At 38.1% G+C, this 25,870-nt stretch overlaps 1 protein-coding gene and 1 long non-coding RNA gene across 5 annotated transcripts in view; one reads left to right on the top strand and one right to left on the bottom strand.

The window, feature by feature from the left end:
- Window positions 1–1,565: 1,565 nt before the first annotated feature.
- LOC115419531 (SH3 and cysteine-rich domain-containing protein 3) overlaps window positions 1,566–25,870 on the bottom strand; it is a 26,393-nt gene continuing 2,088 nt past the window's right edge. Inside the window, exons 1-13 of one of the 4 annotated variants that reach the window (XM_030134374.1) lie at window positions 22,926–23,038; window positions 22,445–22,500; window positions 21,978–22,056; window positions 10,264–10,420; window positions 10,057–10,154; window positions 9,863–9,944; window positions 8,921–9,018; window positions 7,811–7,874; window positions 7,665–7,714; window positions 7,431–7,534; window positions 7,287–7,338; window positions 4,364–4,501; window positions 1,566–1,812 (exon numbers count right to left, since the gene is read on the bottom strand). In XM_030134374.1, coding sequence (XP_029990234.1) covers window positions 1,714–1,812; window positions 4,364–4,501; window positions 7,287–7,338; window positions 7,431–7,534; window positions 7,665–7,714; window positions 7,811–7,874; window positions 8,921–9,018; window positions 9,863–9,944; window positions 10,057–10,154; window positions 10,264–10,420; window positions 21,978–22,056; window positions 22,445–22,461 — 1,038 coding nt within the window. In that variant the 5' untranslated portion in view covers window positions 22,462–22,500; window positions 22,926–23,038 and the 3' untranslated portion in view covers window positions 1,566–1,713. Of the gene's footprint in view, window positions 1,813–4,363; window positions 4,502–7,286; window positions 7,339–7,430; window positions 7,535–7,664; window positions 7,715–7,810; window positions 7,875–8,920; window positions 9,019–9,862; window positions 9,945–10,056; window positions 10,155–10,263; window positions 10,421–21,977; window positions 22,057–22,444; window positions 22,501–22,620; window positions 22,673–22,800; window positions 22,821–22,925; window positions 23,039–25,870 lie in introns of those variants that run through there. The other 3 variants (XM_030134376.1, XM_030134377.1, XM_030134375.1) reach the window with 3 other exon arrangements.
- The window catches only part of LOC115419532 (uncharacterized), a 23,982-nt gene continuing 17,631 nt past the window's right edge, over window positions 19,520–25,870 (top strand). Inside the window, exon 1 of the long non-coding RNA XR_003935437.1 lies at window positions 19,520–19,531. This is a non-coding gene — a long non-coding RNA (uncharacterized LOC115419532). The remainder of the gene's footprint in view (window positions 19,532–25,870) is intronic.

Genomic DNA, 25,870 nt, shown 5'->3' with positions numbered 1-25,870 from the left:
GTGTCCTGTCATCCCCACTTACATGTGCAGCATCTCCATGTGTAAACGACTGAGCATCTGACTTCAGCATGTTGTTAAAGTGTATCTGTACTGTTCATATTTACAACATTAATTGTACTTTGTGTCATACTTATAAGCAAGGGAGGAGCAAATTCACTAAAAAAGTGCCATGAATGCACCACACTGGATCTTTTCATTACATGAATAACACACGTGGGCAGAACCAATGGGGAGGAGCCAGTGAGAACTGTAAGTGACGTTCCTGTCATTGATTCTGGGTGATGAGTATGAGTAAACAAGCAGCAGTCAGTGAGCAGATTAAGTGGAAAGCATGTGTTCGTGCTTGTAATTTGTGCAGCTGAAAGCTTTGCACTCTGCCATTGTCCTAGGGACGTGACCCAGCACTGGCCGATAATGTGTCATCTTAGACTGGTGCATGGGTCAGTGACCAGTCCATCACAGCCCAGGTAATTGGACAGAACAACAAGTCTGTGTCATTACCAGTGCTGAAACAGTCCGTGAAGGAGGCGACATGTCACTGACCATACCTGCCTGATAGAGCAGTGACTTAGTACTCACATGTACTTGACAACGGGCTATGACATAAATTTCCTGATGGAACCGTTAGTATTATATATGATCTTTTGAAACAGCTAACATTTAATTCAGCAAATTTTCTACTTCTTCCTTCTTTGTTGTTTTTCTTCTTTTATTTTTTGTCATGATGATAGCCTTGTATAAAAGTCTGAACTTTTTAAAAAGTATTTTCTTACTGTACATGATCCAAACCACAGATCAGTTTGATTCAGAATGAGTCCACCTGTTTTGGTCATACCAAAGAGATCAAACTGAAAGTCTGGATCAAATGAGGTAGATGTGAAAGCACCACAGGGTGAGGTTTTTATATCTGGACAGAAATCAGGCCACTGTTAACCCAGTTCATCAGTTTTACACGATACTTCTGAATAGATGTCTATTTCTTTTTTTTTTTTCATTTTACAGTGGATGGCATCCAATAGTAAGGTGCGTTGTCATCACCTATTATATCTGGGTGTGGACCAGAATTATTGTCAACCTGAAAATTCCAGATCAAGCCAAACAGTTTGTAAATAGGGACTGTTGTGGTTTTGTGTGACTGCCATAGTGGAGGGTGGTTGGATATTAATTTGGTTGCAACCTGCAACTTCACTAAACCTGAACCTTAGACCAGAGATTTTGCTGTAAGACATTTTCAGATAACATTAGTACAAGAAATAACACACTGAATACTTTCCCCAAAATTCCACTGTTTAATTTTAATCTTAACTACATGCTCAGTACAGCACATATATTGCATTTCAACAAGGTTAATGAATTCCCAAATAAATCATTGAAAAGCAGAGCTTCTAAAACTAGACCGCATTCTGCAACATTATGAAAAGAGTAAAGACAACCTATAGTAGTCTAATATAGTAGATGCTAAATGTGCTTAAAATCAAAAGCGCTGAATGTAGTATTTCCACAGTACTTGTAAAAACACAATGAACATTAGTTTTTGGATGACACAGTATTCATATTTTATTTTATCTCGCTAGTCTGTGCAAAGAATATACTGTAGTCAATGGAAAAGCACACCTAAAAATTAATGTGCTGACAATAAATTCAAGTATAAAGTGTTACTGCTGCTTCTGCCTTGTCAGTTACAGCAGGTGGTGTGATGGCTGGTGCTCCTCCTCAGATCTCCTGCAGCAGGTCGGCAGGAAAGAAGCCGAGCTTTCGTCCTGTGCTGACCTTCAGGTAGCCGTTCACCTCCTCACCCTTCTTCACCACAATCTGGACACAAACGTGACAAACACACATAATGACTGAGAAATACAGGTTAGTGAGTGCGGGTGTCCTAAACAGTGGATATGTGTGCATGTCAGAGTAAATATGAGCAGAGCTGGTCACTGCATAAGAGTACTAAGGGAATCTTATGCAGTGGAAGAAATTGAATTTTTATTTGTTTTTGATGTATATGTGTTAAAACAATAGTAGTAATACAAATAACTAATACCATAAAGGTCTTGTTTTGCTGATCAGTTCCAACAGTCTCTATCAGAGGTGGTCTCGTGGATGCTCACACTTTGACAGACATTAAATCAGCAATTTGTATGATTTATACCTTAAAATATTTCTAAAAACTGACCAAAATAATCATTAGTGTTGTTTCACTCTTGTCTGTGTTTGCCTGGTATAGAGTGGCGGTGACTTCTGTAGCAGTGGTGATTTACCACCACCCGCTGGATTGGAGTGTTATTGCACTCACCAGAATGGCTGTTATGCGACTGAGTCCATCTGAATGACAGATGTGTTTCTTGTGTTTCAAGCTCCACGGTTGTGGAGCCACCTCCCTGCCGCGGTCCGGGAGGCAGACACCCTCTCTATGTTTAAGAGTAGGTTAAAAGCGTTCCTTTTTGATGAATCTTACAGTTAGGGCGGCTCAGGCTGCTCTTAGTTCTGCTATAGGCTTAGACTGCTGGGAGACTCATCTGGATACACTGAGCTCTTCTCTGCTCCTCTCCCTCCTCCTCTATGACCTCCTCTCTGCTCCTCTTTCTCCCTGACTTTTCCTCTCCTAATTTTCTCTTCTATTTACGCCCCAGTGAATACATGCTACGGACTTGACTTCTTCCCTGGAGTCTCTGTGCTTTATTGCCTCACAGGTTTTCTCAGGATCATCACAGGTTTTCCCAGGATCATCACAGGTTTTCCCTGGATCATCTCTGCACCTGCTGCTGTGGTCCTGCCTCTCTCCTGCCTTCATTGTCATCACTCACTTATCCATATAGTTATGATAGTGTTTATTATATAGTTCCATAGATGTTCTAGTTCAGTTATCTGTGCATCAACTGCATCCATGTGTCTCCCCCTACTTCTCCCCCTCTCCCCCTCTCCCCCAGTCTCTCTCTATCTCTATCACTCTCTCTTTTCTCCTCCTTTACTCTCTCTCTTTAACCCCAACTGGTCAAGGCAGACGGCCATCCTTCAGGAGTCTGGGTCTGCTCGAGGTTTCTGCTGTTAAAGGGAAGTTTTTCCTCGCCACTGTCACCAGTCACTAGTGTTTGCTCCTGGAGGATTCTGTTGGATTTCTGTAAATTGGCTTAGAGTCTGGTTTTGACCAACTCTATATGTAAAGTGTCATGAGATAAGTTTTGTTATGATTTGGCTCTATATAAATAAAATTTGATTGATTGATTGATTGATTGTATTCATCATGCTCGTACTGTGTATTGAACCTCTAGACAGTCAATAGGGCCCCCAAGACAATCACTGCTTTGTATCAGATCAGGGCTGGGGCTGGTCCGGGATGTGACTGCCCTCCTAAGTAAGTAAACTAGAGGGCTGTATTAGGAATGTTTGGAATGTGGGTGTATACAGATGCAGTATGACACCACCATTTCTAGTTAATGTGTATCTCTTCATGTATTTTTTATATTTGTGTTGACTTTTAAGTGCTACACAACTTCAAACATAAAGATCCATGCAGCTTCAGAAAGATACATATTTCACATTCCCACTCTTCTCCTATGTATAGACTGATAAAATTGGACTTGGTATTATATAAAGTGGTTATATAAAACTGTCGGCACAGAAGTGGCTGCATATATGTATGTGTGTGTGTGTATATATACATATATATATATATATATATATATATATATATATATATATACACACATATACATATACATACATATACACATACAATATTTTGAGGCAGGGATTGAAAGACAGTGTATGACCAATTAGTTTATTGAAAGTCATGAGAATTTATTTGCCACAAGAAAATTTACATAATAGAAAATGTTTTTATTCTATGTGTCCTCCTTCTTTCTCAGTAACTGCCTTCACACACTTCCTGAAACTTGCGCAAGTGTTCCTCAAATATTCGGGTGACAACTTCTCCCATTCTTCTTTAATAGTATCTTCCAGACTTTCTCGTAATAGTTTTGCTCATAGTCATTCTCTTCTTTACATTATAAACAGTCTTTATGGACACTCCAACTATTTTTGAAATCTCCTTTGGTGTGACGAGTGCATTCAGTAAATCACACACTCTTTGGCGTTTGCTTTCCTGATTACTCATATGGGCAAAAGTTTCTGAAAAGGTATGGATAATAGTGTTAGGTATGATTATGACATCAATATATGTTTGGTTTCAAAACAATTGACGTAGTGCCTGCTGAGAAAAAACAACTAAATGTTCATTGTAAATTTTGCTTCCCCACCCTGTATATACATATATATATATATATATATATATATATATATATATATATATATATATATATATATATATGTTTGTTTGTTTTTTTTGTGTGTGTGTTTTGTGTTTTCTCACCTGGTCTTTCTTCAGAGTGATTTGGCCCATCTCTCTGTTGCCAACAAAGGATCGTGTCACCTTGTAGACCCTCTCTCCTGCTCGCACTCGGATGATGTAGTTGGCAGGGATGAAGCCTGTCCTCTCTCCACTCTTCCCCTAGGTAAGTACATGGTTTTACAGTGAACTGCTGGAACCACAGTTTATGGTTTGCAGCTGCTTGAACTATACAGGAACACATCATCCAGAGTGGTTGTGAAATTGTGTAGAAATAGACAAATGGATTATGAAAAGGAGACGGCTCTACTTTGACCACCAACTGTGGAAACAATTTGTATGAAATACCAAACCATCTCATATCTATGATTTCTCCATTTAAATAATATAATGTACTTCATAAACTTAATTGATAAACAATGTAAGTGGCTTTATCAAAAAAAAAAAACAAAACTTCATGTCCTAAGTTTTATGATGAAATGATAGGTACTTTTCCCTAAATGTATTTAATGTGTATTTTGACATTTTGCATAGAACACATTTAAATTTGAATACATTTCCAAAAAAAAGGGGTTTTAACTTGAAGGATGTGTTTTTATGTTTATGCTTGTTTTGAAAAATAAATAAATAAATGTGCAGTGCGAAAAAGTGTGAAAATATCTCTTACAACAGGTCATATGGACTGATGAGACTGAATTATTCCTCTGTACTATACATGAAAAAAAAATATTTTTGAACCAAAACGATCTGTATTTTCTCCAAGGTTTATTAGAGACATGTGTAATGTACTGTAGACTGGGGCGCCACCTGCTGACAACACATCAGAGCCTAGTTCACTTGCTCCAGACAAAACTACAAACTATTGATTTATTTAGTTGTGTATGCTCATTTTCTCAGAGAGGGAAGTAACAAATTGCAAATACTGTCATTACTGTACATTCTCACACCTGCATTGTCACGTACTAACATAGTACAGGGGGTCACAGTTCAATTCATATAGTACACTTTTGAAATCTTTTTTCAGCTTGCAGGCTTGTCCAGTGCCATGGTTACAGTAATGCCACAGATTTAGTTTGAGATAGAGATTGGATAGGGTTAGAAAAACGGTCAGAGGTCAGATGAAAATAAGAAATACTAGTAACAAACAGCATGAAATGGGGCACAAACCCTGATCTCCTGGGTGTAAGTCTGTAGATTTTGCTGTTGGATTATAACCTTCACTTATTACCTCCGCCAAAGAGGTTATGTTTTTGCCGGCGTTGGTTTGTCTGTGTGTTTGTCTGTTCATGTGCAAGATAACTCAAAAAGTTATGGACAGATTTGGATGAAAATTTCAGGAAATGTTGATACTGGCACAAGGAACAAATGATTAAATTTTGGTGGTGATGGTGTGTGTGTATGTGTGTATGTGTGTGTGTGTGTGTGTGTGTGTGTGTGTGTGGGGGGGGGGGCCTAAACGCCTAGGGCTCACTATCTAACGGTAGTTTTTTAGAGTGAGAACAGGCTCAGTCATTTGACCTTTTCAGGTAGGTTTTCATTGAAAAACTGTATTTTACTTCACTACAATTTATATTTTGTAATTTTTAAAACACAACATTTGGCTAAACAGCAAACAAAATACTACAACGTATCTTACGCCATACAACATTGAAGTGGCTAATGACCATTGTACAAAAATCCCTCACTTTGGCCGTCACCTGAGGAGTCCTATTCTTGATGATCAATGTGTTTCTCATCAACCACACTGATATTTTTAAAAATGCATTTTGCCTGAGCAAATTCTTACACAAGATTCTAACACGTCTCTGTGCTTTCAGCAGTATCACTGTGACTACACTGACCAATTCTTCAACCTGCAGAAAGACAAAAACTATGACAAAAGCACTGGTAAGCAGTCAGATTGGTGGTTAAAATTTATATTCCAAATAACCTGGTCCTCAGTTCAGTTTAACTTTGCGTCCATAATGTGTCAGAACTTTTTGGTGTAAATGAAGAATAATGATAAAATAATTACAGTATTGCTCTGAACTGCTCTGAAATGTCACGTCATGTATTTCTCTACTGATGAAACTTGTCTCCCAGTAAACTCATGGACTCCAGTACTGATAAGATTCAGGGTCAGTTCTGCTCACTGAATAATAATAATAATAATGGATTAGATTTATATAGCGCTATTCTATGAACGCATACTCAAAGCAAGTACAGAGAATCCATTATTCATTCACTCTCACATTCTCCCTCTGGTGGTGGTAAACTACATATGTATCCACAGCTGCCCTGGGGCAGACTGAGGGAAGCATGGCAGCTAATCTGCGCCTACGGCCCCTCCGACCACCACCAAACATTCACATGTATTCATACACCAGTGTGAGTAGCAGCACTGGAGGCAAGGAGGGTGAAATGTCTTGCCCAAAGACACAACAGCACATGGACAGAGCGGGATTTGAACCGCCAACCCTTCAGTAATTCGACGACCCACTCTACCATCTGAGCCATCGCCGCCCCAAGAAGATGTTGTGGCTACAGAAGCTAGGACCTTGCATTCCATTAGATACATTTCTAAAACCACAGTCATGACACTTTGCATAGCACATCCCGGCAACAAGATGTGGACTGACGGTTGGCAAGCCACGTCAATAGGTGAGGCCCAATCAGAAGACAGAGTCAGATGACATTGCAAAGTCCAACCCATTGTTCGGGGTGGAGTCGCCCAAGAAGATAATTATCAACCACATCTGGTATTGGGGGCTCTTTGACTCGGGTTCCTGCGGGAGCTCTTGTCTAGAGAGACCAGCACTAGCTTTTATATTTCACATGTGATCAGAATAAATTCTTAAACTGAGACCAAGTGCATCCTGAACTTATCTTTGGAGCTTCCAGTCAACGAACACAAAAAAATCCTAAAATAAACATCAACTCAGTCATGAAAAACAAATGTGGGACTCACCCTCCACCACTCCTCATTGGAGTCGTCTATCACTGTGATGCGGTCCCCAGCACTTAACAAGAAACAGGAAACAGGTATTTTTGTTGTATTTTGTATATCTAGGTGCATGATAAACAGTCAGGAAAACATGGAGGATGTACATACTGAACGTCTAGGTCGTCTTTTTCTATGGCCTTAAAACGGTAAAGAGCCAGGTAATAGTGAGACTGACTGAACACGCCGATCTTCCCTGGCTGAAGCTTTTTACTCTGAGAAACACATACAAAACACAGCACAAGCTTTTTTAATAACGATGAATCCCTCACTACAATTCACTCTGTAGATACTATAATCATTATAATATTCTTCAGCATCATGCCACATTTATTTCTACTTTACCTTGTCATCAGTGGGAGCCTTGTCTCCTCTTTTGTCTCCATCTGTGTTTGCTGGACATAACACAACAAAACACACAGAGGGTGGTGTTCACAGTCTCCTGTTGACATTAAACTGGGCTGTGTTGTGTCTCTACATCACACACATACCTCCATCACCTCCTTCCTCCTCTGGTTTAGGCTGAGACTCATCCTCCTCCATCATCATCATCATCTGAATGATTCAGGAACAACAATCACAATACATAGTACAATATGAGAAAACACTTAATGATGTTAAGAAAATCAAAAACCTAACTGGATGGCAAATCACTTTTCAGTCAGTATATAAGAGTTGAGAAACACTTGGAAAATATTAATAAATATTACTTGAGTACTGAAAGAAAGGACAATGTGGACAATAATAAAGAAAAACAATTTTTAGATATAGAGCTCAATCTGTAAATTTGTGTAAACTGAGCGAAACCACAGAATTATGAAGCACAAAAAATGTTAAGGAACTCTAAATTTCTTTTTTTTTTGTATGTTTTAAAATCAGATTACAGCAAACACGAACGCTGAGATAATAAAAGCAATGTGAGAAAGAAATCATTAAATGGAGAAGATAAAGACTCTAAACAATCTAATGACTTACCTATGCTATAATCAATCAATCAATCAATCAAAATTTATTTATATAGCACCGAATCACAACAGTTATCTCATGACACTTTACATATAGAGCTAGTCGAACTAGACGCTCAAGCCAATTTACAGAACCAACAGAATCCTCCAGTAACAAACACTTGATAATCTACTATAAATTAATTAATGAGACAAAACAGAACAAATCATACAGTACACATAACTTATTCATAAAAATGATGTAATGTTTTAAATTATTTCATTATTAAAACGCATGTACAGGTGACAGTGGAGAAAGTAGTATTAAGATATTTTACTTATGTAATAGTACTAACACACTATATTCTACTTTATTTGTAAAACTATGAAAATCCAGTTGTGTAGTAACATAGTACAATGTATAATATTCCATTATAATCCAGACCATTTTACATTTGTACAATATGAAGTATAATATGTGCCTCTGAGGTGTAGTGAAGTGGAAATGTGAAGTTACATAAAATACTTAAGTACCACACATTTGTGCTTAAAGTGCAGTATTCGAGGTAAGTATTTGTTACATTCCACCCCTGACACATAGTTTGGGTGATGTGAAATTACACTTCTTTAATCTGTTACCAGTGGATTCACACTTACGTTCTTCTTGTCCTCTGAGCCTTTCTTTCGTTCCTTGTTGGCCATGATGACACCAATACGTAGAGTCTCAAACACAGGGTCAGTGCGGTTTGACTGTGCTGCCGATCAAAATACTCCACATCAACAAAGTAGGAAAACAAACACAAACAACATGTCTGTAAATCTGACCTGCATTATTGTGACAGTCAAGAGTAGAAATCGTTAGCCTCATAACAGAATTGCCTAAGTCATACCCATATAGATAGAAGTATTGGGACATGTTGAATTCAGTTTGTTTTCTAACAGGGGTCTGGGATACAAAACAATAATGACAAATATCATAAGGTAGTTTTATATTGTGATAGATATATTGATCATTGATATTGACGTTTACAGTCAGAGCATGAAAAATATTTTAGAAATTTAGAGGTAGAACATTTAAAATCATAGTCATGGATAAAAAAATCAAAGTAAAAACCGTCTCTGAGGCATTTTGGAAGCAAAACTAACAATTTAAACAATACTAACCAATGCAATGCAATGATATTTATCACAATTTAAAACTATATTATGACATTTTTCATTATTGTTTTGTATCCCAGACCCCTGTTAGAAAGGAAACACCTGAATTCAACATGTCTTATTACTTTTGTCCATATATTGTAAACTTAGGCAATTATGTTATGAGGCTAACGAAATGTTTTTCCCACAACCTTAGTTAGCTTTGTGAGCTACCTTTTCTTGGATTAATCAACCAAAGCCATTCATTTTTGTGAATGTTTTCAGTGACTACAAACCAAAACTCTATTGGGATCGAAAACAAAACTGTTGAATGTTTAAAAGGTGAACAGTCATACAGAGAAAACACTCAGTATATTACTGTAAGATGTAGTGTAAAACTAGGACAGTTCCTGGTGCATTTGGTTTGTATCTAATGTAAACATGTACATAAGCTGGACTCACAAAAAGGCAGCAGCTGTGAGACGGTGGCGTTCTGCTGACTGCTGTACAGAGGAGAACTGTACGCTCGTCTGAATCCTGGGGGCTAAAGGAAAAAGACATGAGACAAAATGAGAGATAAATGTACAGTTATGTGATGTATGATCTGCAGAGCAGGTCTAAAATATTGTTCAGGAACTCTGAAGCATCAAGCTCACAATTTTGCCAAAACACCTCTGAAACTCCACATAGGACTGACACTGGTGATGGATGCTGGTTTTGCAGTTCTTACATCGCAATGCAAACTTATTGTTCACTGAGAAAGAAAAAAAATGAACAAAAACAATGTCAAAAACTTGTTTTTTGAACAAAAATGTGACAGTGTTTGGCCATGTTTTATGTAAGAGCAGAAGAGTTGAACATACAAACTATCATCCGTGCGCAGACATCGCAGAACTTTGGCTTCTTGCAGTAGTGGTCCTTGAACTTGTGAGGTTTGTCATTAACTGGTTTGACTGGTTCTAGAGAAGGAGGTTCCTCCTTCTCTTCTTCTTCCACCTCCTCATCGTAAATAAAATACACCTAGACATAGAAGAATATGCAAAGGTATCATGATAATATTGAAAAAAAATATCAAGTTTAAAAAAAAGGTCTGACTTTATTAGTAAGGAGTGCCAGGGTGCCAAAATAAAAATAAATGAATACATCATTTAAAAAGGCCTTAAATGTGTCATTTATTAATTGAAATTGGAAATACATAGATTAAATAAATAAATACATCTACCAATAATTACTTAAATGTGTCATGAATTAATTAAAATCGCGATTTAAGCATATATGATTATTTCACTATTTATTTAATTATTTCATGATCTCTGCCCAAGAAGGCCACAATGAATTTATTTTATCTGTCACTGCGGCTCATCAACAGACACTAACATCTGATTCTGCACAGTAAGTCAAGACAAATCAATCCCAGATAATGGAATGATACAGAATCAGTCAACACACTCTGACACATTAGGTGGCAGTTTTCATCTGATTTACATTTGTTACCTCCGCCAAGGAGGTTATGTTTTTGCCAGGGTTTGTTTGTTTGTTTGTCTGTTTGTTTGTTTGTCTGTCCGTTAGTGTGCAACATAACTCAAAAAGTTATGGACAGATTTGGATGAAATTTTCAGGGTTTGTTGGAAATGGGATAAGGAAGAAATGATTAAATTTTAGTGGTGATCGGGGGTGGGGGGGCCCACGGGGGGGGCCACTGATCAGCCTTGGCGGAGGTCTGCGCTCTCCGAGTGCTTCTAGTTTGTTTGTTTGTTTGTCTGTCCGTTAGTGTGCAACATAACTCAAAAAGTTATGGACAGATTTGGATGAAATTTTCAGGGTTTGTTGGAAATGGGATAAGGAAGAAATGATTAAATTTTGGTGGTGATCGGGGGTGGGGGGGCCCATGGGGGGGGCCACTGATCAGCCTTGGCGGAGGTCTGCGCTCTCCGAGTGCTTCTAGTTTGGATATGGTTCCCACTGATAAAATTCAACAAGGAAGACAGACAGGCATTTATTTCTTTGATTTATTTTTGATAAATTCCTCTACTTTATCCGCCACATACTCTGGGTCAGCAGCTCCTGACTACATTATCTGCTAGTTCCAAAATATCTCTTCTTAAAGCAAGAGAGAGCTCATGAAGGTCTTTTGATGGGCAAGGTTGGCAGATAAAAATAAATTCATTGTGGTTCTCTTGGCACAGGGATTGTGAAATAATTAAATGAATAGTGAAATAATTATATATGCCTAAATTACTATTTAAATTAATTCATCACACATTTAAGTAAATATTGAAAGATGTATTTATTTATTTATTTAATGAATGTATTTCCAGTTTTAATTAATTAATCACACATTTAAGGCCTTTTCAGATGATGTATTCATTTATTTAATTTTGGCATCTCTGGCACTCCATACTGACATCCAGATACATTGTAAAACTATTTTGCTGAAAACAGTCTGTTTGTCTCTTTACAGAAGCACATTACATTCACGACAGTGGGACTTGTTAGTGATGTTGACTTATGCTCCTTGAGTTTGTCCCCTGAGATCAAAGGAGTTGAGTAGTTTATGAATAGATTACTGGAAAAAGTATTGAATAATTTTGTAGTTCCAATCCAGATTAGGACAAACTACTGAAATTAGGACAAACTACTGTACATCTTGGTAAAAATAAATAAATAAATAAATAAATAAAAAATAAATAATAACAACAACAATAACAATTATTGAATGGTGTTCTAGTTCTAGTGCTCTGGAAACAAAATGATGACAAACAGATGGACAGATAGTTAATAGCATTAACCCCCCACATTAAAGCTGCAGCTTGATACTTTTTAGCAACACTGAGCAAAAATTCCCTTTTAGCATATTGTAATTTTAAAATAAATAAATATAGGAATGAATGAATAAAAATCTGTGAGGACATGAGACCTCTGCATCTACTCTTTGCTTGTGTATTTGTTCTGTAGAAAGTCTAGTCCGTGATGTATCCATTTATCTAATCACAGGCATTTTCAGACAGGTAGGAGGTTAAGGATATGACTGACAGCTGTAGTTACCAATCCCTAATCAGATTCTGTCAGAACATGATGGTGCAACAGCTGGGCTCCATGTGAAGTGACCCACATATGCTGCATTTCCATTATGTGGTACTGGCTCGACTTGACTCGACCCTGCCTTTTTGCGTTTCCATTACATAAAAGGACCTGGAACCCAGTACCCAGAACTAGTTTTTGGGTATCTGCTCCGTTGAGGTTCCAAAACGAGGGAAGAGATACTAAAACGTGACGTGTAAACACTGCAGACCACTGATTGGTCAGAGAGTGCATCCTTGTGTTATCAATGTGCGACCCACCATTTAAAAAAAAAAAAAAAGAAAACAGATTTGGAAGTTTACAGTGAATATACTGGTAGGTTTATCCACATGAAGGCAGCCCGCAAAACTACACCGTGGTCAGTCAAGGAGGTTCACACATTTCTGTCCTTGGCGGCCAGTTAAAAAATTCAGCATGAACTTGACAGGACAACACGCAACGAGCGAGTTTATCAGCAACTCTCTGAGGAGACGTCACAGAAGTTACTTCGCTATGATGTCCAGGTACTCTAAAGTCGGTAGTATCCTGTAATAGAAACGGTCTCCAGGAATAGTATCTGGTATCAGAGTTGAATTGAGTGGAGTCGAGCTTAGTCTTAGCCGGTTCCACATACGCGCCATTAGTAACAGACAGAAACAGCAGTAAATCTTATACATTGGTCTGTTACCGTGCATTCAGAGCTATATTCATCCGTCTCTTGCATGGCCAGTTCTCTGTTCTCTGAGTCCATACTGTCAATAAATATATTCTACATAATACATCCACAGACTCTCCAGAGTGTTCATGAGATAACTATCATTATTTGTACACTTGCTCATAGCAAATCATCAATTATTGGTGAATAACCTGGACATGGTTCTATTGCTCTACTCCATGTCTCAACACAGATGGTTGGACAAGCAGCTTGAATTTTCCAGAGCAGCATCAAAGGATATTATGTTCATCTATCTTTATATGTAGTCTTTTCATTTGGACTGAGAGGAGACACACAATTCTAGCAATTTTAGCCTCAGCAGCTATAAACTCTGTAATAATTATAAATTATACCGCTGATCTAATATTTATGACACACTGTAGTTCTTGTAAATTTGACAAGGGGATGCCATTATTTCCAATGAAAAAAGTCAGACCTAGTTATCAATCATCATCACATGACATGGAATCTATAGAAAAAACACAGATTTTTCCTTAAAATATAGCTGATAAAAAATAAGAAGGTTTGTACCAAATGCATTAAAAATATCTGGTACATAAATCAGGTTTGTATTAGGGCCTGTTTCACTGGTAACTGGTTTGCAGTACATCATCCAGCTTATTACATGGATACTTACTGAACAAGTCGATTATCTGACAACAAATAATGTGTGAAATTTTTTTTTTATTGATTTTGAAAATGGCCATCTGAGTGTATGATCAGAACAGCCCTGTTATTCATAGCAACGACCTGTTACTCAGAAATAACACAAGTGAATACTGTCATCAGAATCAAGTATTCAACAAAGCTGTGCTATAACTAATAAGATTTTTGATTAATTACTAATATGTAATGTATTTATTTTACTAATATTTAAATAATTCAAGATATCTATGTTTTTTCCTGTAGCTTTCATATCATGTGACTCTGGTACTAGATATTGTTGGAGCTCTTGAGAAATGAAATGAGTGTTTACCTCCGCCAAGGAGGTTATGTTTTTGCCAGGGTTTGTTTGTTTGTCTGTCCGTTAGTGTGCAACATAACTCAAAAAGTTATGGACAGATTTTGATTAAATTTTCAGGGTTTGTTGGAAATGGGATAAGGAAGAAATGATTAAATTTTGGTGGTGATCGGGGGTGGGGGGGCCCACGGGGGGGGGCCACTGATCAGCCTTGGCGGAGGTCTGCGCTCTCCGAGTGCTTCTAGTTTTTTCATTGAACTCTTCTATTTTACATTTATATTGTGATGTAAAATTTTATCAGTGTCCGTGTTATATGATGAGATTAACTTGGCTTAACTTTTCTCATCATGATCCTGAGGTGGTAATTAATAGAAATGTGTTTATAATCAGGTGGCACAAGCTGTCTCATTTTTTCGTTTTCTTGTGAATACATTGTGCTCCTGTATTATTTAACCAAACAGTTCCAGTATTACCATGCCTCACACCACCCACATGCCTGGCAGATCTATATCAAAAATTACTATTAACACTGAACTACCCTGTTGTCCTCACACAAACTGTCAGTCATGAAACACCTCAGACTCACATGTTGTAACATCACTGTGTGTCTTTTAAAAGCTTATATGTCACCAAAGTTTATAGATTGACTTTATATAGAAATTCTGTGCTCTGCGAGGAATTTTTCTCATCTTTTTCCTGCACATATGACACACACACACATACACACACTTTGTCACAAACAAACACAAACCACAGGTGGGGTAGATTAAAAGGGCTCTGCTCCAAAAATAGCCCTCATCTGGGACTGACAGAATTCCCAGTTGAATGTAACAAAGGTTGACATTGCTACTCCTAAATATACTACAGACCAGTCAAACAGAGGCCTACACACACACACACACACACACGCACACACACACACACACACACACACACACACACACACACACACACACACACACACACACAGAGACTCAGGATTAGAGGGGCCCCATGGCCATCAGGCTGTGGATTTACACCACAATACCTGATAATACCAGGGATAGTTCACACATTACAGCACCATCACTTTGTGACTCTATTTAGCCATCAGGTTTCCTAAACAAACTTTCCACAATGCCTCTGTACATTCGTCACTTTAGAGCCGACATATTCCAAACATTTCCTGTCTCTTTCCGCAAATCCTGCAAGAACTGCTTGTACCAACACATTTGTTCTTAAATGCAACTTACAAATTATTTAGATCTTACTCCTTTGATAATATTTTGCATTATGTTGTCTTTATTCTGTAAAACATGTGTTCATGCAGGTCATTTAAACAGTTTTCTGAGGGTACAAGTGTTTGCTGAATCAAACACTTGTATGAGCTCATTGTACTAAAAAAAACTTCAAAGTTGAGATACAAATACTAAAATGTTTGCATGTGTCCCAGTAGGTGTTAAATGCCAAATCCAGTCAAAAATACACAGGGCACATGTCTCTAACATCTAAAACTTACATACGTATGGTTAGTGTGGTGATATGTGTGTTTAGTGAATTTTATCTATACTTATTTATTATCATCATATTATTTTAATGTAAGAAATGAATTAATGTGATTTTTCTTTCATCACGTTACATTTAATCACTACTGTTTATGTTCTATTTTATTTTATTGACAACTTCTGTGTTTTACAGAAATTTGTTTATTATTTGTAATATTACATACTTTTACATTATTGCTGTTTATATTATCTTTTGATTGTTTTGCGAACTGAACTGATTTGTTTGAGAGGTGCTATTTCAATAAAGTTTGGTTGATGGATTGGCTGGAACATAGTAAATAAACCCCAAACTCTCTGTGTGGGGTAGGTGTATGAATATTAGTAACTGGATTAAACAACTGTTTACAGTAACTCACTGATCTATATGAGCTACTGTCAGATCCTTGTTCTTAACCGATGTGAGGTTAAAACATAGATCACATGTTTCTCTTCTCTGGCCTTTATTGACAATCAAATGTCTCCTGACTAACGTTTGCCAACAAATATTTCATCTAAACTATCATCCTCTGTCCTTTTGGAACGTTGACATGCTTCCCTTAGCAGACAGAGGCTACAGCTGTAGAGTATTATACAGCATACAGAATTCAGAAAGACACTCTCCATCCCCTAATTTGGATCAGTGACTCATTTATAGTATTAGTAGTTTGTAAAGGTTCAGTGTGTAATATTCAGTGACCACTGCAGTTTGCACAACTCTACCCTCAGCTCACTGTGACCTACAGTGACCACACAAACTACAAAAGGCCACAGTAAGACCCAGAAGTAAGTTTGTGTTTTGTCCATTCTGGGCTTTTCAGTTGAGGAGATATTAACTCTTTTCCTCATTCAACAGAGTAAGTGACTATGACCACCTAACACTGCATGTGTCCTTCTATAATGGAAAATAATATGAGGAAGTCCATCCTAAGATACTGAGGAAAATAAAGACCCAGGGCTGTTTTTGAGGCAGTTCCCAAATGATTCATTTTCTCTATTTCCCTTTTCTTTAGTGAAAATCAGGCATTTTTTTGTAGTTCATTTACCGATCATGTAGATGTTCATAGAAGCTGAGATTAAAGTTAAGGATTATTATATGAGAAACAGAGAACTGAACTGAAGAAAAAGTTGCTTTTTCAGCAAAGATACACAGCAAATATGGGAGTGTTAAAATTTCAGGGACAGTGTTAAATAGAGAGTGTTGATGTTGTATTAACACCACATTACTATAAAATAACATTGCCTATGTTGCCTCTGACAAATAAAAGTTGTCAAGTCAGAATGTTTTTAACACTAACTGGGTTTTAACATTAACCCTGACTGGGGTAGATCAAGCCACACCCTCACAGGACGGTTACATATTCACACCAGAATGAGCAAGGCCACATTGACTCATGATGTTTCAAAATGGCTGCTTCTAGACCAGGTGTTCTCACTGATTACACCTTCAACCACATTGGTGGAGGAGATTAAACATACCTGTGGAGCCTGACAGCTCTGGGAAACTTAAAGTCAGGAACCATGACAGAAGGGAAGAATTGAGACACTACACTAGTGTTGGTGTTGGGAGAAAAGTGTTACTTATGACTAGGGATGAGAATTGAGAACTGGTTTTTGAGAACCGGTTCCCAGTAGCTCGATTCCTTGGAATCGTTTGCCTGCCTGCTTACTGATTCTGCTTATCGATTCTGCCTTCGTTGTGCATGCGCAATGATGTCACACTTACGCTGCATTGTTTTGGTCAGAACGTGGCCAACATGGCGTTGAGGCAGAAACGGTCTAAACAGACGACACCAGGTCCACTTACTTGGAACACTATCAAAGCTTCCATTTCTTCAAAAGGGTGGAATCCCTCCAGTATCCTCCAACATTTGTCCACAGCATGTGAATCATTTACAGGAATGTCACATATTTGATACGCTACCTAGCGGCGCTTGTGAATGTAGCGGCAGAGTGAACGCCAGGCCGGTTCCAGTTCTGGTGTGGGCAACAAACGTCGTAACTCCTCAAATACAAGTTTCCAAAGGTAAGAAGGGAAAGGAAATGAGGTGCACAACAACGGGAGACAAACTGAGCTGAGTCGAACCGGTTCCACGTAGTAGAAATGCAGCAATAGAGGAATTAGAAAAGCGTCTTTAGTTTCACTTTCACTGTACCCCCCCCCCCAAACCGGCCCAGCGTCATCTGTTATTACTATTTGTACATACTGTATATGTTATATTTTCTGCGCAGAGATGGAAATATAACAGACAGTAAATGCAAACACACCTGTTTGTACTCTTTTATTCCCTCACCCAATGAGAATCGATAAGAGAATCGATAAGGAATCGGATCGAAAAGCAGTACCGATAATGGAATCGGAATCATTAAATTCTTAACGATTCCCATCCCTACTTATGACACTGTATCTCAACACCAACACTAGTGTAGTGTGGATACAACACTGGAAAGTGTTGTGTGGTGTTACTTTTTAACGATGAAGAGTGTTGAACCAACTAAAACTGGGTGTTAATCTTTTAATTTTCAAGTGTTACCTTGACACTGTACAGTGTGGACACATACAGACATTTTGAGAGTGTTAATTTCAACACTGTGGGTGTTAAATTAACACTGGCATTTTTGTAGTGTATCAGTAACTGAACATACAACCAACTGTCTCCATCCACTGTCTTTTATCAAACTCCATGGGTTTTACTGGTGAATTTCAGAAGATGACGGTGTTTCCACGTTCACCATGCAGCCTCTGAACATGAAAAGATAACTAACTGCATTTTACACCAGTTATTTCAACATATTGATAAGTTTAGTGGTTCAGAAGTTATTAAACATGTTAGATGAGTAGATGGTTTTGGTTGCCAGAAGCTGTTTGGGTCTTTAAGGGTCAAGGAGACAAAAATGAATCATACTTTGTGGTGAGTACACACTAACGTAATCACAATTATGTATATTATATTCCATTTCAGCAGTAAATTTTACACATTAGAGGTTTACACTGGGGAGTGCATTCAGAGTTAGATTCATCCATCTCCTGTGTTGAACACTCTGTTCTCTGAGCTCATACTGTCATAAGTATTTTCTGTTCATCAGATACCTATGGTTACTTCCACACCTGCTCACAGAAAATCATCTGTCATCTGTGAATAAAACAGGAACATTTTAATAGTTACATTTTAAATGCTTTATTTTATGTTTGCATTTTATTTTCTTTATTTAATACGGTGGCCGACAGGTGCAAATGCGTTTCATATACAGAAATGACTTGCATATTAAAAGAACACACTGCATATAAAAAAACAAATGCTAGAAGGAAACACTGCTAATACAGAAACACGCTGCAAAAACAGAAAAGTGCTGCAAATATGGAAACATGCTGTAAGAAAAGAGTGCTGCAGAAACTAAAAGTCAAGAAGAAAACACTGCATATCCAGTCACACAACGGAAGTGCTTCAGGCCTCCAGGGGCAGCACTAAGTTTTTGCCCAAGAAACAGTGAGAAGAACAGTTTAATTAATTAATTAATTAATTAATTAATTAATTAATTAAAATAAATCTTTTTTTAATATATAGATGCATACAAAAAATTGATAGTTTTAAACAAATATCAAGATGTCAAAAAGAAAAACCATCCTAACATATAAATTAACACCATGCAAGGGCTTACAGACACAAAAATAAATAAATAAATAAAATATTAAAGATATAGAGAAACGAAAATACGGCAGAGAGTAAATTCAAGTCCATTTTGAAGAGTTGTTTATAAATTGTCAGGGTTTTTGTGCTTTTTTTTTGGTTAAAGACACTTTTGTGTATGTGGAATTTACCAAATAAAATGATCAGATTAACTATAAATTCCAGATTACGCATGTCATGTTCAAAGTATAAAAGTACATTTTGAGATGTTATAACTAGATTTTTTTTTATAACATTTTGATACAATAAGGTTTTCAATTTTAGACCAAAAGTTAGAAGAATGCACACAATGAAAGAATAAGTGTAAAGTGGTTTCAGGCAGAAGAACAGTTAAAGGTAAAAGGATAGACCTTTTTCACAAATTCTGGATTTTTGGAAATACGCAGTCGTTGCGTTGTTCTACTTCCTCGCCTATCAGGGCAACTACGGCACAAGCAAAGAACAACAGTTTTTGTAGTGTTCCAGGTTGCTCTTGTTTTGCCCAAAAGCAGCCCTATCTGTCTTTTCATTCTTTTCCTGTGGACAGTGAGGTTAGGTGGAAATGGATTCAGGTGATCCAGCAGGATGAGGGACCAAAGTTTGTGATTAAAAAGGGTAGTACGTATGTCTGCAGCAGACATTACACATCTGAAAATTAACTATTAACTAATCTTAACCCTGACCCTAGCCCTCAAAAAAACTACGATGACAGACACACACGAACATAAACACAAATGTTACCTGAAAAAAAGGGTAACTGATAGCATTCGGCTAACATTACTGTCGCTAAATAGAAGACATCCCCTTGGACAACCCTAAACAGAACAAACTGATGCCATAATGCTTCATTCAAAGCAGACTATAATGCTTTAGTAAGGACGACTGTACATTAGACATAAATTATGTCTATGTGAACATGCTAATGACTTGTCTTTCTAGGCAGCAGTTCAGTAACAGCCTGATCGCTCTCTACTTACCTTGATATTCATGGACAAATTCGTTGTGGAAAAATTTGTACCCTTCATTGATTTTGTTCTTTGTGGTTAAGGAGTTTTTTTCAATGAACCTTGCAACATCGGCAAATGTAATGTTTGGCAAATCGGTCAGGCAGGTTGTATACATTCTCTTTTCCATTTGGTCTCACTGTGCACTCATATTTTTGGGGGCATTTCGCCCGGGCCGGGGTTACGTCTTAGGGTTAGGGGATAACTGGATTATGACAGCGCGCCAACACAAGAACCTTGCATCAAACACAAAATGTCCCAAATAATAGGAGTCCCCACTGTGTTGACGCTTGGCAGGAAGTCCTTTTCCATGACGATTATATATTTCTGGCAAATGTGAAAAAGGGAAGTGATGTTTGACGTGAGAGAGCACACGGAGACAAAAAGGTACGTATTCTCATCGCTGTCTTTCTCGGGTGAAAACTCAGCGCTAACCCCGGAGGCCTGGAGCACTAATGTTGTGTGAGTGGATATACAGCATTTTCTTCATGTACTTGTTACCCCTCGGCCAACTTCTGGTCGAAGGGGTATTGTAATCATTTTGTCATCTGTCTGCCAACCGTCCATCTGTCCATTCAACAACATAATCGCATTATCTGAAGAATGCATTGAGATATCTGCTTCAAATTTATACTGTGGATGTATTTTGGCATGGAGCAGAAGCCTATTGAAAATAAACCACCTTGACCTACTTTTTCAAGGTCAAATGGCCTTGTACCTTGTGCAGTTATAGTATCTGAGTACTTTCAAATATAAATATGTATGTAATACATTTTACACAAGGACAATCTAATCTAAATTAGAGGGCAGTAACTTTCAACAGAATCTTACCCTATGTTTGGCCAAAGGGTATTAAAAGTGTGCAGCACATTATGTTCTAGTTTTAGTTTCTGCAGCACTCTTTTCTTACAGCGTGTTTCCGTAATGGCAGTGCTTTTCTGTTTTTGCAGCGCGTTTCCACATTTGCAGCACTTCTCTGTTTTTCCAGCACATTTCTGTATTTTCAGCATTTTCCTCTGGCATTTGTTTTAATATGCGAGTCGTTTCTGTATATGAAGCACGTTTGCACCTGTGGGCCACCGTAATCTAACTTTATTTAAACTAACAAATTATGATGAAGAGTAACAGTTTAAAATCACACACAAAATGAAAATAAGAACTTGTAAGGACCACAGATGCATAATACTGTTAAAGAAATATACAAAATGAAAAAGACTTAAGATGAGTTGAGTTTGTTCATAGACATAAAGTTGACATGTTGGACCAAAGTACTCATTTTTAGTTCTTCAGAAGTCAGGTTAGTCAATAATTATGCCACTTTTCTGGAAAAACTGTACATTTTTGTGTGCTTATATGGTGGTGGTTGGAGGGGCCGTTTTGCATGGATTGGCAGCCACGCTTCTGTCAGCCTGCCCCAGGGCAACTGTGACTACACATGTAGCTTACCACCACCAGAGTGTGAATGTGGGAGTAAATGAATAATGGATCACTAATGTAAAGCCCTTTGGGTGCCTTGAAAAGCACTATAGAAATGTAATCCATTATTATTATTACTATTATTATATACTTGTATTTTTTGCACCCATGACTTGCAGCTGGCCCCTTAATGCATTTGCCATATGGTAAGGGGTGAATATTGGATGTCTTACCGTGTTGTCCTCCTCTTTCACCACATTATCAGGGAGCGGCGGGTTGTCATGAATATCCACAGAGTCCTTGTCATCTAACCTGTCATCAGTGAAGAGCCCATGTCACATGGAGCAGCAAATGTTTGCATGCAAAACACAAACTGTGATTTACATCATCCCATGGCAATGTAATAATACAACCCAATAATAACTAATAATTATCTATCTATCTATCTATCTATCTATCTATCTATCTATCTATCTATCTATCTATCTATCTATCTATCTATCTATCTGTCTGTCTGTCTGTCTGTCTGTCTGTCTGTCTGTCTGTCTGTCTGTCTGTCTGTCTGTCTGTCTGTCTGTCTGTCTGTCTGTCTGTCTATCTATCTATCTATCTATCTATCTATCTATCTATCTATCTTTAATTTCTGCATCTTTCACCTACACACAGTTGCACATATTTTCTTTTTACACTCTGAACTCACGAGTCATAATGAGCCATGTTCCTCTAGCTGTGGAGAGTGTGGACCAGTAGAGGGCACTGTGGACAGAAAACACAAAGCATCATTACAGCAGCTGCAAATTAATAAAGTGTCCATAAAGTGTCACCTCAAGTCACAATTTAGGCTAATAACCTTAGATCTGTCACAAATATCCCCACATTGTTGTTGATAGGTCTCCTTTCCATGTCTGATGTTTGGTTTTCATTTCAGTTATCAGTAATGAACGAGAGGATGCAGTAGATACTGAGGCAACTTGATATAAGTTAAGTTTAAAAACAGACTCAGTTGTAACTTGAAGAAATATCTAGAGAGAGACATCCCCTTCTCAGATTACTCACATGTAAAACACATGTTAAAGACAAGAACAAGCAATCATTCAACGGCTCAGCCCTTAAATGTGTCCGGGTTAGTGTTAGTATGGGTTGCATCATTATTTTTGGATGCACGCTCAATGTCAACTGACCGTGGAGCTTGACTTCCACTTCTTCTCCACCTTCAGGAGGTCCCTTCAGCTCCAAACTTCCTGGACTCTTTCTAGTTTTTCTAGCAGCCTCAGGGTTCAGTCCTTTAAGCGGTCAGCTTTCCAAATGAGGCTCCAACAGGTGGGTGATTGGGATGAGTAATGCCAGCAGAGCAGCCCTGACGCTCAGTGTGTGTTAGTGTGTATTAGTGAGTGTGTGGGTGTGGGTCCATGTGACTGCTTGGGACAGCTGAGCACTTTAAAAGCTGAGAAGCTCTCCCAGCCGGTGGTAAAACCCTAGAGTTCCTGACTCCTGTCTCACAGCTCAGTTAAAAGTAATGTTAGAAAATAAAAGCACAAATGATGTCAAGTGAAAATATAACAATTTAAGATGTTTGGTACCAGTTTACAACCTGACTTCCTTTTATATTTTTATTTTATTACTTTACTTGGCCTATAGCCACTTATAGTAATCTACGCACCGTGGCCAAAAAAAGTCCTCACGTGGATTTACCTCAGCAAATAGTTCAGATCCTCCCATTGGATGTTTCAGCAGCAACATGTTCTTTAACCGTAAATGATGCAGTGAGTAGCTTCTCATTTCTTAAACAACCACCAGTTTGATGGACAGCAGACAGATTGGATTGTGTTTCAATGGAAAAAGCTCACATGGTCTGATGGGTCCAGATCCAGACCCTGTTCCAGAGTGATGGGTGAATCAGGGTGAGAAGAGAGGCAGATGAAGTGATTACCCATCATGCCTAGTGCCTACAGGACAAGCCAGTGGGTGCAGTGATATGATCTGGGGTTGATTCAGTTGGCCATTTCTAGGTTCAGCTAAATTTTGTGTCCATAAAATGAACCTGAATAAACTAAATGACCATGTCGGAACATCAGTGGATTTTTATTCCAAGGTGACAATAGCAGGATTCATCAGGATGAGATTTTGAAAGAGTGGCTGAAGGAGCATGAGACATCATTTCCACAACACAGAGTCCAGACCTGAACCCTTCTGAAGAATCTTTGGGATGTGATGGGTAAACTATCCAAACCGGTCTGACTCTCCATCATCAATACAAGATCTGGGACAAAAATTATTTAAACTATGGAGGGAAATAAATGTGACATTTATAGTGACACTGCATTTGAATTGCATGTCATAAAAGATGATGTAGCAAATGTGTGCAGTAATCCAAGTTAAAGGTGATCCAATAAATGTGTTTTTGGCCAGGCTGTGTAATATCACAATATAATACATCATAATGGTGATTAGAATAATCAGCAGGGTGCGATTTGTAAAAAAAAAAAAAAAAACAGAGAGTCGGGGGGGGGGGGGTTTAATCATGAAAAAACAGGCCTAATTCTTTTTTAAGTTAATGGTAGGCCCTATTACATGTCGAACAGCTGAACACTCATCTTTAATGTAAACTAAAAATATACGAAACATTTAATTTTCTGTGACAGCCACACCTGCAATGTGGGAGATGACCTCATTAAGTTTCAGGACCGTGGATAAGGGCAAGGCAAGGCAAGGCAAGTTTATTTGTATAGCACATTTCAGCAACAAGGCAATTCAAGGTGCTTCACACAGGACATTGAAATAAAAGAAACAAAAAGAAACACATTTAAAACATTATAAAAGAAACATATAAAAGGTGATTAAAAACAGCGAGTAGGAAAACAACACATAAAATCAAAATAAAATAAAATAAAAGAAAAAGAAAAACACACACATATTAAAGTAAAAGTTGCAGTGCAGAGTTTCAAAGAGAATATAAAATTTAAAAAGTCAAAAGCCTTTTAGTCAAAGGCGGCAGTGAACAGGTGAGTCTTTAACCTGGACTTAAAAGAACTCAGACTCTCAGCAGACGTGATATTTTCTGGTAGTTTGTTCCAGATATACGGAGCATAGAAACTGAACGCTGATTCTCCATGTTTAGTTCTGACTTTGGGAACACAGAGCAGACCTGCACCAGATGACCTGAGTGGTCTGGATGGTTCATACTGGACTAGAAGGTCTCTAATGTATTTTGGGCCTAAACCATTCTGTGCTTTATATGCTAGTAAGAGAATTTTGAAGTCTATTCTCTGAGAGACAGGGAGCCAGTGTAAAGATAAGGGCCGATAAGGGCCGATCATGCCAACATGGCAACATGGTGGAGGATTTATGCGGAACGGGCAGCTCAATCAGACTGTAAAATGGAACATAAAACCTAATTGATTAAGATGCAGCTGAACATGTTACATTGATGCCTGCAGGTGTACGTCCATACGAGAGAGAGAGAGAGAGAGAGAGAGAGAGAGAGAGAGAGAGAGAGAGAGAGAGAGAGAGAGAGAGAGAGAGAGAGAGAGAGAGAGAGAGAGAGAGAGAGAGAGAGAGAGAGAGAGAGAGAGAGAGAGAGAGAGAGAGAGAGAGAGATGAGGTATTTATGGGGAACTCACTCCCCCAGCTCATACGTATTATTCCCCGTTTTATTCATCTGCCCCCAGCCCCCCCCATCTTTCCATTTATTGACCCCCATCTTATAAGCAGCCATATGGTCTGCATGTACTCATCGTGAAGTATAGCACGGACCGCACCCCACCCTCCTCCTCCCTGGTCTATGGGTCCATATGTACCACTGAATTCAGGTCTGCAGGTGATATATATATATATACAGAGAGAGATAGTGGGAATGGATTGATCAAATATGGATTTATACAAGAATCCATGATGTATATTTCTCTACACTGTGTGCACAATTATAGGTCAGATGAGGAAGGAAGACATGTTATTATTCATCTTTAAGGCCTTTACTGCCTATCCACACATTAGAGTACTTCAGTGCATGGGGTGGAACAATGTCCCGCATAAGATTCATGGTCTTCTTGAAAGATGCAGACTTTTCCTGTACTGTTACTTGATGAAATTGCCTTCTAAAAGCAGAAAGTTGGTTTGGGAGTTGATT

Source organism: Sphaeramia orbicularis, chromosome 5, assembly GCF_902148855.1.
Source record: "Sphaeramia orbicularis chromosome 5, fSphaOr1.1, whole genome shotgun sequence".
Taxonomy (NCBI): domain Eukaryota; kingdom Metazoa; phylum Chordata; class Actinopteri; order Kurtiformes; family Apogonidae; genus Sphaeramia; species Sphaeramia orbicularis.
This window is presented reverse-complemented; position numbering and strand designations above follow the sequence as displayed.